General features: G+C 41.9%; 1 protein-coding gene across 2 annotated transcripts in view; it reads left to right on the top strand.

The window, feature by feature from the left end:
- The window catches only part of LOC137426742 (calpain-9-like), a 147,029-nt gene extending 131,705 nt beyond the window's left edge, over positions 1–15,324 (top strand). For both annotated transcript variants that reach the window (XM_068115568.2, XM_068115569.2), the window contains exons 16-21: positions 4,778–4,839; positions 8,627–8,695; positions 10,198–10,276; positions 12,505–12,621; positions 12,844–12,905; positions 14,892–15,324. In XM_068115568.2, coding sequence (XP_067971669.2) covers positions 4,778–4,839; positions 8,627–8,695; positions 10,198–10,276; positions 12,505–12,621; positions 12,844–12,905; positions 14,892–14,915 — 413 coding nt within the window. In that variant the 3' untranslated portion in view covers positions 14,916–15,324. The remainder of the gene's footprint in view (positions 1–4,777; positions 4,840–8,626; positions 8,696–10,197; positions 10,277–12,504; positions 12,622–12,843; positions 12,906–14,891) is intronic.
- The last annotated feature ends 4,165 nt before the right edge of the window (positions 15,325–19,489 follow it).

Here is a 19,489-nt window from a genome sequence, read left to right as displayed (position 1 = left end):
ATTGTCGTATGATAATACTTGAACTTGGAGAAGTAAGATCATTAATATGGCCTTGATTTCCTTTTTCTGGATCAGTGTTGTTTTGTTTTTTTGTTGGTGTTTTTTTTTGTTGTTGTTTTTTTTTTGGTATACTGAATCGAGGCTCGTGAAAGAGCTAACATTTATTTCACAAACAAATCAACCAGACAAACAAAATATACAAAAAGAGGGAGCGGAAGACAAGATGGGGAGAGAAGGGGAAGCACACAACCACAACATTTGAGAGCAGGGAGAAGTGTGGGAGGGAGAGGGCTGGGGGGCAGGAGGTGTGGGAGGGGGGGGGGGGGGGGGGAGAGGTATAAAATACAAGGGGACCGAAATTAGCGGGGGTAGAAAAGATCAAGGTTTTGGATGGGGGAGGATAAGAGATGGTGGTGAAACAGCTGTTTTAAAGACCTGGAGGGTGGAGTGGGATTGAAGAGAGTGAGGGAGTTTGTTCCAGAGGCGGGAGAAAAGAGGAATGAAGGAGTGAAGGTGAGCAGAAAGTGTGTGGTGAGCAGAAAAGCAGAAACGAGTGTTATTGTTTAAGGTAGACCTAATAGGCATAGTATAAATAGTTGTTCAACCAACATTGAGTTGAGTGATTGTTTGGTATGAGGGAATGTGGGATCCATACGTGAAAAACAGCTCCACATGTGGAGGTAAGCAATGAGCTTGGATTGCAAAATGTTGAAAAGGAATGGCTTAATTAGTATAGACGAGCTTATGTGGCCATTTTTATGCCTCCGCCCCCGAATGTGACCGGAGGCGTTATGTTTTCGGGTTGTCCGTACATCCGTATGGGCTAAACCTCGTTTTTCTCAGCAACCACCTGTCCAATTGTGACGAAACTTTCAGGGTAGGAGTGACACCCATGCAGAATGCCATAGGTCACATGGTATGGTAGCCATCTTGGATTAAACACAAATAATGTAAAAATTATTTCTCGCGAACCCCTGAATGGAAAAATTTGAAACTTGGCACATTGCCAAGTACTCCCAATGTGGAACAAAAGCATAATAATTATGACATCATAGGTGAAGTAGTATGCCAGCCAAAAATGTTTTAATCGAATTCCTTATCCTAAAAATCAGAAATTGCATGCACATGATCTATGACCCATTTGTATTGAAATATTAAATTTATGACATCATAGGTCACATGGATTGGCAGCCATATTGGATTTAACCTAAAACCTTAAAAACCATCTTCTCCCAAATCACCAAATTGATTGACTCGAAACTTTACGTGTGTCATTGACTAGGCATGTCGATTAAAAGATGATCACAAAAACATCATTGGTCACATAGTGAGGCAGCCATATTGGATTGAATGAATGAATGAATGATCGTTTTAAGGCCATTTTCCCTGCTAGAGCGGGGGTTAGCCTTGCGGGCCCCATGACAATCATGGTTCCCTGTTTGAGGCAATGTTTTTATGGCCGGATGCCCTTCCTGACACCAACCCTCAGTCGCCTCTTACGATGCGCAGGGATACGGTGTACCTATTCTAAACCGGGGTACACACCGCGATCATTCATCCCAGCAAGCTGGTACTCAATTTGCCGACCTCGGAAGGATGACAGGCTGAGTCAACCCCCCTGGCGTTAATTCAGCGATCAACTGGGATTCTAACCCAGGATCCTAGGATCCCAAGCCGGCACCCTAACCGCTAAGCCAACACCAGGCTATTGGATTATTGGATTGAAGGAAAATATTAAAGAATTATATCTCTGAAACCGCTTACCCTATTGATGCAAAATTTTACAAATATCATCCAACACCATTGTTGCATATAGTTTGAAAATGATGATGTCCTAGGTCACGTGGTTTGGCAGCCATCTTGGATAGAAAAACGAACCTTATCCGATCAACACGAAACTTCACAAACGTGATCCCCTACCTATACATATGCAGAGTATCTACCCGTTGTGGGACTTTGTGGAGGCAAATTGGCGACACAGTCGCATTGCTCTAGTTTTTTTGTTTTTTTGTATACTTGGTGAAGGCTCATATCAGAGTTAACACATACAACATACAACAAACGGAGCAGGAGACAAGAGGGGGAGGGAGAGGGAAGCACAACAACAGCAGGGAACAGGGACACCAGGATATCTATGGAAGAGAGAGGGCTGGGTTGGGTACATGGGACAAACAAGACAGATTCCACAGGGGATCCCAGGAAAGAAAACAGGGAACCTGAAGGAGCTGGGCCAGTGACGGACCAATGTGGGCAGAAAAGATCAAGGTTTTGGATGAGAGAAGACACAAAATGGTGGCGAACAGCTGCCCTGAAGACGTTGAAGGAGGAGCGGGACCAAAGAGAGTGTGGGTGTTTGCCCCAGAGGTGGGAGAAAAGAGGAATGAAAGAGTGAAGGTGATCAGAGCCTTGATTTTGGCAGTTTCACCAGAAGAGGCTAAAAGCAGACCTCGTGCGGCGAGAGAATGAGAGCCCCCCCCGCACCCCCCCCCCCCAGAACCAGCCCCACTGCGGGAGACACCAACAATCCCAAAATCTCCGTCCTCCACAGCATGAAGCCGAGCCAGGCGCGAGGTCGGAGCACCAGCTCAGAAGGGAGAGTAGCACCCCACCAAACTGAGGACGAAAGCTCTGCAGGCAGTGAGCAGCTCAGTAGTGCCAAGGAAGGACCCTGCACGACGGAAGATGCTCAGTCGGCGACCAGCCTTGGAGGCCAGTCTGGAAAAGCATGATCCCAGCAAAGATCACGGCAAATAGTGAGACCCAAAAGCTTGAGTGACAGAACTTCCCCGAGAGGATTGTTGAGAAAGTAGATGGGAGGGTCCCCCAGATGGCCTCCTCAGAGAGACATGGTGAGATTGTGATATTTGCCAGGATTGAAAAACAAGTTCCACGAGCCCGACCAGCCTGTAATTTCATCTAGGTCTGCAGAGAGTGAAGAGGCCACCACCCGTCGATCTGAGGGACAATTGATGGGGTGGCAGAGGGCAGAGTCATCAGCAAAAAGACAAAGAGGATTTTTCAGAGAGTCAGAGAGACCATCAATGAAGCCAGAAGGAGCACAGAGCCCAGAAAACTGCCCTGAGGAACCCCATCCTGGACAGGAAGAGGATACGAGAGAACCTCACCCAAAGTCACATGTTGAACATGACAGGAGAGGAAGTCTGCGAGCCATGCATGGAGATTTGCATGGAGACCATCAGTGGTGAGCCGCCATTAAGGTATCCCATCCAGCTATGCTGTACCTTAATGGGAGCGATAAGTACCATCTGCCACATGGCACATTATCTCTGGTATCCACTCATTATATGGAATCGCCTGGATGTATGTGTATGCAGGACTATAAGTGTATGTATACCATAAGCACCATTGATCGTCACCATCCTGCTGTTGTCATTCTCAAACCAGTAAGGGCCTAGTATTCCCCATCTGGCATTGAAGGCGGAGAAGCATGTGACCTTAGGCCCTTTCAGGTACCTCTCAGTGATCTCCTCAGGTGGTTCTGCCCCCCCCCCCGAAAATGTTGTTGTGGTTGTTGATTTAGTCTCATGCCACAGAGCCACCACTTTTGTCTTATGCTCCACTGTCAATGGCATAGTTGAGCTACGGAGCTAGAAATCCCAAGGAACAAATACCACGATAACACCACCAAACCCTGTAAAGGAAAACGGTGTAGGCCAAAAAACAAAGAAATGGCACGAAGGCAAAGTTGTATCTATCTTTTTGAAACACCCTGTACATGAGGTCGTTCAAAATGAGTACCATACTGGCTCTGTGAAAACGTGAGCCATACAAGTGCCCTGCATTGGGGTGGCGACCTGTCTAGTATTGTGCCCCCGAGCCAATGAAACTGTCTTGGCTGTACTATGCACCTGATGGCGTGAGGATCATCCATCATATACAGTACACACACACACACACACACACACACACACACACACACACACACACACACACACACACACACACAAACACACACACACACACACACACACACACACACACGCCGAAACACTCTAAATCTGTTTAATCATCGTTAAGAATAAAGTGAAACTATCTAATGGGTATTTCATTAATCGAACAGTATTGTATAGAAGTTGCATTGCAAACTGTGCCGATCCTCGGAGCAATGTTTAGGTGAATGTCTTGTCTTCCCCGCATTAATCATGGATGCTAAAAATTCGAGGTCTTTTGCAATTAGTCGGCAATTTATTGCCGGAATCCTCAACGGATGACGAATTCCTGCCACATTCAGTCCAACGTCAGGCCTGGCGTGCCAGTTCATGAAAATCTTGAGCCAAAAGGTTTCCCTAGTTGCCCCCAACAAAGTGGCAATAACTGAGGCCATTAAGGTAGTATTAGTAGTAGTAATGGTCGTTTTTAATGGGCATTCACACACCTTGAACACTGGGAGGTCTTTTATTTTTTTATTTTTAAAGGATATGCAGAGGTGTATCGGGTGCATAACAATTTTGGACACAGCAATCAGGATACATAACATCATGTGTTTGTTATCAGGAGGCCACTATATCTGATTGAATCATGGGCATTATCCATTCTAATGTGGTTCTTTATTGTGAGTGGTTACATTAAAAAGTGGTTATATATGATTTGCTTTTGATTAAAGAGGCAAAATAAAGTACTGTACAGGTTTTTCATAGATTGAGTGACAAAGGTCAATTAAATATGCAAAAATTTTCAATATGAATGAATACCTTGGCATTAAATCGTCTTGATGTCTTGCAATACTCTCTTAACTTTCCTTCCTTCTTTTCTGCAGATGCCAACATAAAGTGCAATTTTTCTCAGTTCTCCTGTCGCAGCATGGTTGCACTCCTTGACGTATCCTTTGCCCACATTCCCCTGCAATACAATTTAAAATAGCTATATTTTGCCTTATTTTTTGGACAAATCCAACCTCCGCCACCCGTTGTTGCACCACCATTTTGCGGTGGGTGGTATAAGTAGCTCAAACCTTTGGCTCTGAGTGAAACCAAGCGTGCAACACAATTAACCCTTTAACAATCCATGAAATAATTTAAATTTATACATTAATTCAAGCTTTCCTCGTCACTGGGGATGGGCACTTTTGCTTGCTTTGCACATCACTGGGGACAGGTAGTTTTTCTAGTACACATATATATATATACACTATATGTATATATATATATGTCAGCCTGAGTGTCCCATGCACTGGAGAGCAGAGTACCAGGCAGGGAGTTCAAGACCTAGGGAGTTCACAGGCCAAAAACTACGAGAAGAGAGTGAGCGCGCATGTGCAGATGCAGCTTTTAGGACCCGTATTCCAACACGTCATTTAGACAGTGATAATTACCTGGTGGGGAGGTTTGCACGCTGGTCACGTAATTTGGGCACTCACCATCCCGGGTGGTACCTCATTGTCCCGCCCACACAGGGTTTTTCTGTGGTACTTTTTTACAACATGCATGCAAAGCCCTCTTTAAGGACTCACCGGACTGCCGTGCAAGCAGAACTTTGTATGCCCATTTGCACTCACCTCAAGTCCTCCACCTGGCCTCACCTGTAGACAGGAGGTTTTACACAATTGGTTCTTACCCTATACAGCTCTATAGTGGACACCCACTGCCTCCTCATTGCACATATTACACACACTCTGATGTGTCCTCAGTACAAGTGTAAATCTAACCTACTCGAGCACACAATCCATTCTATTCTTAACAAATTCTACATATAGATCCCCCACGCCTTCCAACTGCTGTAAGGCTGATATGGGTGAATTAGAGAAAGGGTTGATATTGCTATCTCTACTCTTGCCATCCATTAAGAGACTATCAAATCCATGAGGTAACCATTGTTATCAAGACTCAGTTAAGAAAGTCTATGCACTCTTGGAAGGCAATCAGCCCAATAATTATCACTGTCTGCATCGCCCTAGGAGACAGCAGTTTGCTGGTGTTGTGAGCGTGTGTGCACCTAGTCTATCAACCCCAGGGGAAACCAAGACCTCATTTTATGAGGACCTTAACTACACCTTCGTCCTTAGGGGAGATACCACCTGGACACTTCCTAATCATATTGTGTGATTTTAATGCATGGGTGGGGTGGGAATCTGAGATTTGGCAAGGCAGCATAGGTGATCTTGGGACTGGGAAGACAAGTGACAATGGAAGGCTTCTTCCATGATTTTATACCCAACACAACCTCACCATCACCAATACCAATTTTAAGCACAAGCTCTGCAATAAATGGACTTGGCAGCATCCACAATCCAAAATCATGTGGCATATGATTGACCACATCATACTGAAAAGTAGTGCTGAGGCCAGGTAAGGGACACAAGATTCTGTCTCCCTAACTGTGGACTGCTGCTCAGACCAACACCTCATCTTCAGCCTAATGCACATTCAACTTACAAAGCAGGCCAAACCTCCCCACCAATAAATTTAACACTGATTGCCTCGATGACATGGATATGCTGGGGATGTTGACCAGTCTGCAAGAACACTTGGGAAGATGTACTACAAACATTGAGGAATCGCTGGACCAGGAATGGCAGACCTTGAGGGATACTTTTATGGAAGTCTCAAGAGAAATTCTGGGGTACTGTAAGGCCAATCAGAAGGATTGCAGGTTCGATAGTAATAATAGGAAGTTAGAGCAAGTGCTGAGGAGGCGGGTTGAGTTGCCGATGAAGATCCTGGGCAGTGATAGCAGTGGTCCCCAAGCTCAGTAAAAGATGCTGAAGAACCAGATCAGAACGAAACACAGACAAATGCAGAACTCATGGTGGGTGAGCAAGGCAGAGAAGATACAACTCTAGGCTGAGCGCAATGATCAAAAAAGTTCTTTATGCAGCCTTGCATCAGATGAACATCAGCAGTGACAATAAGCGAAACAGCCGTCGTCAGCCTGTACGGTCAGAATACAATAGTATGGCAACAGGAAAATATGCTATCTTAAATACACGGCATGCCTATATCCACCAACATCTCAACCAGAGCTCCAACCTAGCTCACTTTACACTCCACGAGATTCAACATGGATAGCAATGATGACCAAGCCCATTCCCACTTGTGGAAGAGTTGGAAGGAGCGCTGAAACAGCGAAAGAACAGCAAAGCCACAGGCATGGATGGAGTACCAGCAGAGATTTGGAAGAGATGTGAAGTGGTGCTGTTAGACCATCTTCAGGCTCCCCTCGTAGATACAATCTCTTGGAGAGTCAATGTGGCTTCAGAAAGAACAGGTCAAACATGGACATGAGTTTTGCTATGAGACAACTCCAGAAAAAGCAAGGAGTAGAACAGACCCCTCTAAATGACATCTATTGACTTGAATAAAGCTTAAGATACAGTGAATAGACAAGTCCTCTGGCGTTTCTTGCATCGATACGGTTTACCTAGGAAACCCGTCAACACCATTAAATGTCTGCATGAGGGAATAAACGGGCTAATGAGAAACAGAAGCGATACGTCTCAGAATTTCACAATCAGGAATGGGCTGCATCAGGGTTGTGTCATTGCCCAATAATCTATTCAACCTGTTATTCACGAGGGTAATGACACAGGACTTATCTGAAGCTTTCTTCAGTAGGTGTTGCATTGCAGTTTAGGATCAATGCGAAGCAGTTTGATGCTCGTTGCTCCCATGAGTCACTCAGTTTGTTGCTCAAGGACCTGCAGTCTGCCGATTATGCTGCTCTGGTTGCAGACAGTGAGGCTCGACTGCAACAGATCATGCACAGGATGACTGACAGTGTAAGCTTGGGGACTTACCCTCGGCATACAACAAACAAAGATCATTTGTCAACCTTTTCCTGACAGCCTTCCTCTGACACCACCTATGTTTTCGGTGTGCAGAGACAGACTGAAAGTGGTGGGAAAGTGCCAGTATTTGGGCAGTACCCTCTCACAATTATTGTCTCTGGATGATGAGATTACCCATCAGATCTCATGAGCCTCCCACACCTTTGGTACAACCTCGTGAAGAGTACAGAAGAGCAGGCACCAAATTTGTGAATGTTTTTTAAAACTAGAAAATAAATGGTTTAAATTTGTTTTTCCTGAATCACGACTCTTCTACTTCTTTAATGGAACTCATTATTCCCATCTTCTTCTGGGTTTCGCTCAAAAATGTTTTCGCGCATGCTTTTCTCGAGCTGGCTGGTAGGGCTTGAAGTTCGACTGACATTTTCAGGAATTAGTAATTTGTTTAGGGTAGTGCCAATAACGCACCCACTCTACGCAAAAGACATTGTGGAATATTTAACCTCCATCATTAACCAGTTCTGGCAGAGGGTTCTCCGGCTTAACGTCCTTCCGATGGAGGGTCGTTGAAACACCAGGGTGAGAGTTTATAGCTAAGTTAGAATTCAAACCCGGGTTAGATAGCTCTAAGACAATTCCGCATACCTCTACGGCCCAGGCTACCTTGCCATTATAACAATTGGTAATATGAGTATTCATTCAAGACAAAAAGTAAAACTACATCAAATGCTTAATATCACTTTTCATGCTGACCCATTATGATGTTGTCTTCTTATGGCAACAAAACCTTGTTGCTTTATGCGTGGATATCAAGAGCGCACATTAGTTCAGAGATGCTCATACGCACACAGTCATGAGATTTACCTGAACCTTCATAAACAGTGCGACGCGTCACGAACGCTCGGCTATGGAGAGTTCAAGTTCTTATGGGATAAGATCAGGCAATGGGTGGTAAGTATGACCTCTGCTTAGTGGCCAATATAGGACACACCACTGGTCTTCCATTTGCAATTTCATCTGTTTTTATTAGCCCCCGTTGGACTTAGTCCGAAATGGGGGCTTATGGATTGGGTCTCATCCGTCCGTGCGTGCATCCCCAACCATATCTCTGAGATGTATGGACCAATTTTGATCATACTTGGCAAAACGGACAATACATGATGATATACATATGTACATAATTTTGTTTTGCGATGCGATCAAAGATGGCCGACTGGCGGCCATTTTAGTTGTAAAAAAACCCCATTGTTGAACACGTCCTCAACCATTTCTCGAACATGCATTCACCGATGGTTGTTCAAACACGGCACACAGATAATGAATGATGGCTTATATATGCTGCATGTCATTTTCTTTCGAGATCAAATCCAACATGGCTGACTGGTGGCAATTTTGTTACTTAAACATGTCCCCAACCATTTATTGAACATGCATGGTCCGATTTTGTTCAAACCTGACACAAACACAGTGTACATGATGGCATACATGTGCACCTTGCTTTATTTTGCGATCTGATCAAAGATGGCCGACTGATAGCCTGGCGGCCATTTTAGTTGTAAAAAACCCGATATTGACCACGTCCTCCACCATTTCTCGGACATGTATTCACCGATCTTGTTCAAACTTTGCACACATAAGGAATGATGGCTGACATACACACCTCATTTATTTTTTTTAGATCAGATCCAATATGGCTGACTGGCGGCAATTTTGTTACTTAAACGTGTCTCCAACCTTTTCTCGACATGCATGGTCAAATTTTGTTCAAACTTGACACAAAGATAATATATGAGAGTATACATATGCAGAAGATTGTGTTTTGTCATCTGACCAAAGATGGCCGACTGACGGCCTTTAACTCCATACAGAAAAATTACTAAAACCGCGGGGGCTATGACATTTTATGTATTTTTCTTCTTGTTGATTGGTGGTTCTGTGCTCTCTATCCACAATATTAGTTCTTATTAAAGTTACACTTTTACACACTTTATGGAAAACCAGATGTTAGTTGAGTGCTTGAAACATGCACAATACTAATGGACATTGCTTTCACAAAATTAATCATTTTTATACATGTGATGTTCTTCCATTGCTTGTTGAAGCATTTTTTCACTGTAATAAACAAAAATGTAACTAACCCTGTGTATTATTTGACAAGAACAAACAAAATCGACCAATAAAAAAATATTGTAGTTCCATAAAAAAGTTGCATATCATTTTGACCACCAACATATCCAAACTCCTCCATTAACCGGGGATTAGTGTAGAATGAAAAAAACCACACTCGTATTGTGATGGTTTGCAAAGTGATTTGTTGAAGAGTGAAATAGTCTTTGATAATTGTATAATTAATAAAATAAAGCAGGGATTGGAAATGGGATTAAACAAATGCAGATACATCAATGAAAAATGTGGTTTTATTAAGAGCGTTTGATTATATGATCTCTCCAAAGGCAATCTACAAAAAACATGATGCGGATAAAAGTGGGACGATTGACGCCATGGAACTCCGAAATGCCACTGCAGATGCCGGTGAGGACTTCACAACAGATATTACTCTTATTAAGGTTTCAAGCCGACAGGTGGGAAACCTATTTATTGTTCTTGTTGGGATTATTATTCTAGCTCCGCCGACCTTTGAAAAAAAAACTATTACAACTGGCTATGCCAATCTGTGCTTGTTTATAGCACACACTTGGAACTTGATACGAACGTTAAAAAAAAAGTTTTTTAAATTTTGTTCTGATTGGTGGCTATCTTAGATTTTGTCCCAAACATAAAACAATCGTCTTCTCGAGAACTAAACTGATCGCCATGAAATTTGGGAGACAGCTTAAGCACCCGTACGCGGTATTGAATTGTGAGTTCTATGGAAGTTATGCAACTATTGATAGACTATGTTACATAATCACAAAACTCTGAAATTTGGCAAAAGAAGTAGCTTTATTGATGCAGTTTGGCCAGCTGATGCCGAAAGGGGCAAAAAAGTAACAAACCAAATGTATTTTTCCTGCTGAGATAGATTTGGGCTCTATTTTCCCAGAAAACATAAGAATGGGGCTTCATGTGAGTGGCACATTTGGATTGCTTGGAAACCAACAGCACTGCTCGCAGCTCTAGCTTTCTATTACTATTAGTGCAAAGAGGAGCCAGGTACCGGTAGGTACCGGCACCCTGGATAAATTCCAAACAGGTACAGATACATTCAAAGTGCACCGCCCCCCATTCCAACTAAACAAATATCCTCCAGTGCGGCATTGCCTTCCATCGTTCATAGAGACTGTATTGGGTGGGAGAGGTGTACAATAATTGATTGCTTAATTGCATAATAAAAATCAATAAACAATTGTCATAAAATATTTTCTTAATCAATTGGCTAATAGCATACCTAAACCACCAATGCTTCATCCGAAGCTGTAACCTTTTGAAAATTAATTAAATAAGTCATTAATCAGGGGAAAAAAACATTAATTGATTAATCAATAAATCAAAAATAGCCTTTACAGCCAAATCACTTGGTCATTGTCATGTCCAAATATGAGCTTCCTAGCTCAAAAGGTGCCCAGAGAAATGCCAAGAGAAAGGAAATAAATAAGTACTTAATTAATCGATAATAATTAAGTAATCAATCAATTAATTGATTCATCAAAAAACCAAAAATACCTTTTTGCCAAATCACATGCTCACTATTGTGCTGAAATTTCAGCTTCCTAGCTCAAAGGATGGCTGAGATATCGCCCGGTCAAACAAACAAACAACCCGAGTGAAAACTGAGTACTCCCTTTCAGTGTGCGTCATTGCCAGGCCCCCTTTGGTGCCCAGAAATAACGTCATGCAGCGTCTGGAGATGGCATAGGAAAGGAGCGGTGTACAACAAACAAACAACCGGAGTGAAAACTGAGTACTCCCTTTCAGTGTGCGTCATTGCCAGGCCCCCTTTGGTGCCCAGCAATGACGTCATGCAGCGTCTGGAGATGGCATAGGAAAGGAGCGGTGTACAACAAACAAACAAACAACCGGAGTGAAAACTGAGTACTCCCTTTCAGTGTGCGTCATTGCCAGGCCCCCTTTGGAGCCCAGCAATGACGTCATGCAGCGTCTGGAGATGACATAGGAAAGGAGCGGTGTACAATATTTTCCCGAATATTCTGGGGCAATGAATCAGTGGCAAAGCCACGCGTTAGTAATGATGCAACTCGTGGAGCAAATTCAGCATTTAATCCCAGTGCAATTTGCATTCGCTAACATTATTGCCATCAGACTCTTTGATTTTTAAAACTTTCTTTTTTTTAAACCAAAGGGTAAGATAAAGCGAAGGGGAAAAGTTTATTAAGGAATCAGAAGACGCATCCAACTCAAAGGTATGCTGTTTCCTTGTTGGAAAAATTATCATCTCTCGTTATGGAACTATGGATTTGGACTTGCATAGTTGTTTTTAGTCACTTGGATAAAGGCACAGGTCTGACATTTGATCACACAGAGTGAGTGATCCTCAACTAGGCTATATGTATGACACATTAACCAAGGGAGTGAAGGCTGGAAGATGGGAAACGAGTGGGAGAAACAGGTGGTTTGGGGGGGGGGGGGGGGCAGGTATGGATAAGGCATGGGTCGGTCAATAGAATTTTGATCCACATAAGATTATATTGGTTGGCTGTGAAATGTATATTTGTAAGGTGCAAGTCGATGATGAAAGGATGGCCTCCAAGACAAAAGCCTCAGAGACTAGGCCGCAGCCCATGATGTTTTATTGTGTGCAGGGTTCCAGCTAAATAACCGCATTCTTGACCTCATCATATCTCGTTACGCTGACGATAAGCTCCAGGTGGACCTGGATGACTTTATTGTCGGCCTTCTTCGCCTCGAAATGATGTTTCGTGAGTCATACCTACTGCACTTGTGTTACTCATGCAGAAATAGGATTTATCTTTCCAAGGATTGTGCTTGGGGCCTATATACATGTGCTGCTTGTGATATTTTACTACCTACCCTTCCCTCCACACTTTCCTCTTTTTTAATGTTTGCTTGTTTTGTTGTTTAAAATATCTACCTGCTGTCACATTCATCGTTGTGCGTTTCCTGTGTTGTGAAATCTACAGGGATCTTTCAGACATTGGACAACAAAGACAAAACAGGGTCCATCACCTTAAACTTGCAGCAGGTAATTGCCATTCTTGTACAGCGATATTCCATGTTATATGAGCATTGGTACGTCCCAGCTCCTTGTGGAAATTTCCACAAAAATCCACAGAATTTGAAAGAATGGAATTTATTAAAAACCCATACTCACACTAACTTACAAAGCTAATTACTACAGATGGGGGAGATGTATCGGATGAAGAATCCTTGCCAAAGCCAACAAGTAATCTCTTGCTTGTGCTAGGTCAAGCCCAAATCTCCATTGAGCTTTGGGACCATACACATAGTACATACCAACCTTCCATTAATTTCTCGTCCCCTCCTCCACCCACTCGACTGATAATTTTTTCTAACTTGATATCTCTTTGCTACCCTTTCTTCACAACTCTCTTTCCTCTTTTTCCTCCCCATTTCCTTCCTTTATACATTATCACTTAGAACGAGTGATACACAATTTGGAGTCTGTCTGTCTGACCTCGATACATTCGGTCGTTACTTATCCAATCTCAATCAAATTTGATAGAAGGACTAAAGATGACGTGATGGAGTTTGTAGTAACTTCATTTGCTCCCCTACCCAAGGGGGTTGTCTGCCTCGGACAAAATCCGTGTTAAGGTGTATAACCATGTTAAAATAGCTTATCTTGGCGTTTTTCCAAGGCCGCTTCTAAAAACAAAAATAATAACAACACTAATGATGATACCATTATGTTTATGTTACTAGAAAACAATATTAATACTAATAAGTAATAATATCCCTCCTCCCCTAAGGGGTTTTTCCTCCTTGAACAAATGTTGTGTTAACATGTGTACTCCATAGCTTGTCGTGGAGTTTTGTGGGGCAACACAAAATATTATAAACCACAAACACGTATGATTATTGATTACCTTTTGAAACAGTCACCAATGCTGGTTAACCCCAAAGACTAAACTGAAAGGGAGGAAACCGGGATGTGTTCAGTTACCAAGCAGCTAGCTAGCGCTTGTCAAGCCAGCCGTTCCTCAACGGTTTCAAATGGAGTGCTTGTTGGTCTTTGTTGTGCTCCTCCTCTTTCCTTTATAAGGAGTGAGGTCCAATGGCACCAAACTTGCCTTGACCAGGATACTCCTCCACTCTCCTGTGTCCTCAGCCAACTATCTCCACTCTCCACCCACCTTCACCTTACTGATATCCCTCTTCTCTCAATCCACCCATCTCAACCATGGTCAACCTTTTTTCCTTCCACATTATTCCCAATTCCCTCAATGGCAGTGCCCATCCCGACTCCCTTGTTCCTCAGGCCATAAAATACATATAATAAAGACCACATACCATCATGGATCTAATCACTTTGCGAATGTATTAGTCAGGTTCACTATGTTTTTTCGTTCAAAATTTTGGTAGATTAGCAAAACTATACATTTTTGGAATATTCAGAGCATGAGGAATCCAAAAATTAATGTTTACATTTGCGTAAACACCTTTGCGAAAATGACACTCAGGACAGTGATGAAGATCTGTAAAAGCATATTACTGAACGGTATAGACCTCGTAGATCCTGTGTATAGGACTTATAGTTCAATCTGATACTACCTATAACTTCCTATAACTTCAAAGGACTTGCAATATCATGTATTATGTAATAGTTATATCACAAATATAAAGACAATGGTTTTCAATTACCTTTTTTTGTTGCTTTTCTATAATCCTGAGCACTATTTTGAGGCCTTTATGGGATTCCTTGACCCAGAAAACATAGGATTACCATATTTAATTAAGTCTCTAGGTTGACTAGAAGCCGAGATCGCGCAAAATATGTATTTTATGGTGGCCATTTTCAAAATCCAAAATGGCGGCCATGCAGGTGTCTGTGCAAATGCCAACATTGATTTTCAGATTCTCCATGCTCTGAAGATTCCAAAAATGTACAGGTTTGCTAATCCCAAAATTTTGAAAGAAATTATATTTGTTAACATAGTGAACCTGACTATATCACCTCATGAGTGCTTTGTCAATGTCTGGCTTACAGTGGCTTATGCTGACAATCTGCTGATCGAAAGGAGAGATGAGACAGTGGAGGCATCCTCACACGCAGGGAATTATTGAAGTCGTCTCAGTCCAACGCCCTTACTGTGGGGACACAAACATGTGCGCATAAAGAAACATGGAATTTTGCAATAATGGCCAACTTCCTATGCTTGGTGGTGGTGTAAGCTTACTGTCCCGTTTGGAAGATTAGTTTGCATGAAAAGTCGCAAACATGATGCAATTCCGCCGCTCAGCAACTCTTACTGAATTCGTGGGGATGAATGAGCAGGTTTTGTCATACATTGCTGTTTACATTGGATTTAAATAACCAAGAAATGTACTTGATGTTTGAATAACTAGAATAACCTTGCATGTTTGGTGTTTTTTGAAATGAACCTCAATTAAAGAACCTCGTTAAGAGATGTGTGAACCCACTACTTGTTTTGGATTTCCTAATAAACTTTTGGCTTCCATTGAGGAGGACACAAAACATGAGGATTACATTTGGTGCATCATGCTTATCCTGTATGCATGTAGGAACAGAATCAACACCTTATTAGCTTAATATATCAATTTAATTGTCGTTTACATACTGGACTGAAATCACATTTTCACTGCAACTTCATGTCACTTTTCTTTTTGGCTAACGATGGTGCAGAACTCTATTGTGCTGGTATGGTTCTGCATTGAGAAACTAGAACGTGACTCGGCAGAGCGCAAACCTCCGCCAGGCTGAACAAATACTTTTTTGTATCCCACTGATATTAGCCAGATTTGGATTCGGACCCAAACGAAAACATAATCGGCTTGTTCTTGGCACCTAACCAACTCACCCACCAACTTTTGTCATAACCTGTCCACAACTTTTTGAGATATCATGATGATATCTCATACTCAGATATGAGATACCCTTGGCTCTAATAGGTGGTATTGCCCCCTTTGGCAGAAACAACCTCAAGTAGGCGTTTCTTATAACTGTCTACCAGTCTCTGACATCGACTGGGAGAAATTTTTGCCCACTCCTCCATGCAGAATTCTTTCAGCTGTGCGATGTTTGAGGGGTTTCTTGCATGCACAGCTCGTTTCAAATCCCCCCACAACATCTCGATGGGATTTAGATCCGGGCTTTGACTTGGCCATTCCAGAACCCTCCATTTCTTTCTTTTCAGCCATTCCTTGGTGGATTTACTGGTATGTTTTGGGTCATTGTCATGTTGCAAGGTCCACCTTCGGTTGAGCTTCAACTCTCTGCCAGATGGCCTCACATTATCCTCAAGCACCCTCTCATACAATGAAGAATTCATCGTGGATTATATGATGGTGAGCTGCCCAGGCCTTGATGCAGCAAAGCTGCCCCAAACCATAATATTTCCACCACCATGCTTTACAGTTGGTATCAGGTTCTTGTGGTCAAATGCTGTCTTTGGTTTTCGCCAAACATGTCTTCTGGTACTGTGGCCAAATAGATCTACTTTTGACTCATCTGTCCAGAGCACGTTGTTCCAGAAGTGCTGGTCTTTGCCTCGGTGTTCATTGGCAAACTTTAGTCTTGCCCTGATGTTCTTTCTGGACAGCAAAGGTTTTCTCCTGGCAAACCTCCCGTGTAGATCAAATTTGTGCAGCGTCTTTCTAATGGTGGACTCGTGCACTTTGACATCAACAGTGGCAAGAGCTACCTGTAGGTCCCGTGATGACATTCTGGGGTTCTTAGAGACTTCTTTCAGCATCTTGTGGTCTGTTCTCGGGCTGAACTTCATGGAGCGGCCTGGCCTGAACAAGTTGGCAGTTGTTTGGAATCTTCTCCACTTGTAGATGATCTTCCGGAGAGTCGAATAATTGATTTCAAATTGTTTGGAGATCTTTTTAAATCCCTTCCCAGACTCGTAGGCAGATATAACCTTCTTTCTGAAGGCCTCAGAGAGCTCTTTTGATCTAGGCATGGTGACGCTGCGCACTTTAACAACAAAGAGCAAACCAAACTAAATGTCTGAGGTTTAAATAAGACAGGTTCCTCCAAGATCCGCTCTAACGATGTTCTAATCATTTGCACCTGGGCTGGTGCATCTGATTCTAATTTTAGGTATTTGAAGTAGTGATAAATGTAGGGGTGTACTTACTTTTTCCAAATGCGAAATTTGCATTTATGTTTATTTAAATTATACAATGGACTATAAAATGTAAATGTTTCATGATATTTGTTATATTATATCACCGTTATCTGTCAATATTGTTGAAATTAAGATCAAATAGCTGTATGTTGAAATATGTTGAAAAAGTCAAAACTTTGCATGGGGTGTACTTACTTTTTCACGTGACTGTATACAACAACACAACATGCATTTTAAGCATTTTAAGGCCATTTTCCCTGCTAGAGCGGGGGTTAGCCTTGCGGTCCCCATGACAATCTTCTCCATTTTGCCCTATTTTCTGCATCTCTCCTTGTTAACCCCCTTGCCCGCATTTCTTCTTCCACCATCTTTAGCCAAGTCTTTCTCGGTCTTCCCCGTCCTCTACTTCCTTCTACATCAATTTCCATCACTCTTCTCAACCAGTCACTTTCATCCTTTCTCAACGCATGACCAAACCATCTCAGCCTGTTCCTCTTCACAGCATCAATCACAGGCAATATTACCATCATCTTTCGCAATTCATCATTTGTCTTCCTCTCTCTCAACGATACTCCGCACATCCATCGAACCATTCACATTTCCACCCTTTCCAGCCTTCGTTGCTGCTCTACGTTCATTACCCATGTCTCGCTCCCATAAATCATAACACTTCTCACACATGCAGCATACACCTTTCCCTTCAGCTTCAGCGACACTCTCCTCCTCATCAGCACGCCACTCAGTTCCCGAAACTTCTTCCATTCACATCTCACTCGAGCAACCGTTGCCGAGTCTGATCCACCTTCTCCATTCAGCATGTCTCCGAGGTAGCAAAATGTTTTCACACCTTCCAGCTTCACGCCGTCTCCAAGATCCAACTCAACATTTCCTCCATCTGCAGCTCCCTCTGTGCACACCTTACATTTGAATGTAGCTGCCACACTGGTAAATGACCCTCTCAGACCACTACATTTTTGATGAACCCACTCAGCGCACATTGTACATTGAATGGAGTTCACTCCGACACCCTTCCTGCACACAGCACACGGCCACTTCCCAGTTCTTTCCACCTCACCACATGCTTTACCACTTGCCATCACCTTCGTCTTTCCGATATTCACCTTCAGACCTTTTGTCTCCATACATTCCTTCCACTTGTTCATCTTTTCCTTCAGTCCATCCATACTTTCCGCAATCAACACCAGATCATCTGCATACAACAACTCCCACGGTAAACCCTCCTTTACGTTCTGAGCCAGCACCTCCATCACAGCTACAAATAGTAGTGGACTTAGAACCGACCCCTGATGCACTCCCACCTTCACCTCAAACTCACCACTGTCAAACTCACCACTGTTCCCGTCCTTCGTCCTTACAGCTGTGCGTGCTCTTTTGTACATTGCCATCACTACTCTGATCAACCATTCCTCCACTCCTAACTTCCTCAATGCCCATGTCAATACTTTGCGTGGAACCCTATCGAATGCTTTCTCCAGATCAACAAACCCAAAAAACTTCTTCCTCTTCTCCATGTACTTCTCCTGCAACTGCCTCACAATGAAAAGCGCATCTGTCGTTCCTCTTGCTGGCATAAATCCAAACTGCATTTCGTCGATCTTCACTTTCTTCCTTATCCTCCTCTCCAACACCCTTTCTAATACCTTCATTCCATGCTCCGCAACGATGGTCCATGATTCCATGATCCCATGATTCCATGTTAGGATTCCATGATCCGCAACGTGACTGTATAGTGTATATATATATATACATATATATACAGTATATATATACAGTATATATATATATATATATACAGTATATATATACAGATATATATATACAGATATATATATATATATATATATATATATATATATATATATATATATATATATATATATATATATATATATATATATATATATATATATATATATATACAGTATATATATACAGATATATATATACAGATATATATATACAGATATATATATATATATATATATATATATATATATATATATATATATATATATATATATATATATATATATATATACAGATATATATATATATATATATATATATATATATATATATATATATATATATATATATATATATACAGTATATACAGTTTATATATACAGATATATATATACAGATATATATATACAGATATATATATATATATATACAGTATATATATATATATATATATATATATATATATATATAATGGTATCTGTAATCTGGTTCTCCAACCTAATGAGCGGACAACATGACGTCATCGCCATGCACGTCCGCCTTGCCTGCAAAGTTCCAGAGGAACCATCTAGCAGTGCGTCATTACGGATTATAAATACAGATTCGTTTATATATATATATATATATATATATATATATATATATATATATATATCGTTTTTGGCCCTATCACTAACTGGTGAAGAATCACTTAAAAAATTCTCTCATTGAATGGATTTGAATC

Source organism: Myxine glutinosa, chromosome 5 (genome assembly GCF_964187855.1).
Source record: "Myxine glutinosa chromosome 5, kmMyxGlut1.1, whole genome shotgun sequence".
Taxonomy (NCBI): Eukaryota; Metazoa; Chordata; class Myxini; order Myxiniformes; family Myxinidae; genus Myxine; species Myxine glutinosa.
This window is presented reverse-complemented; position numbering and strand designations above follow the sequence as displayed.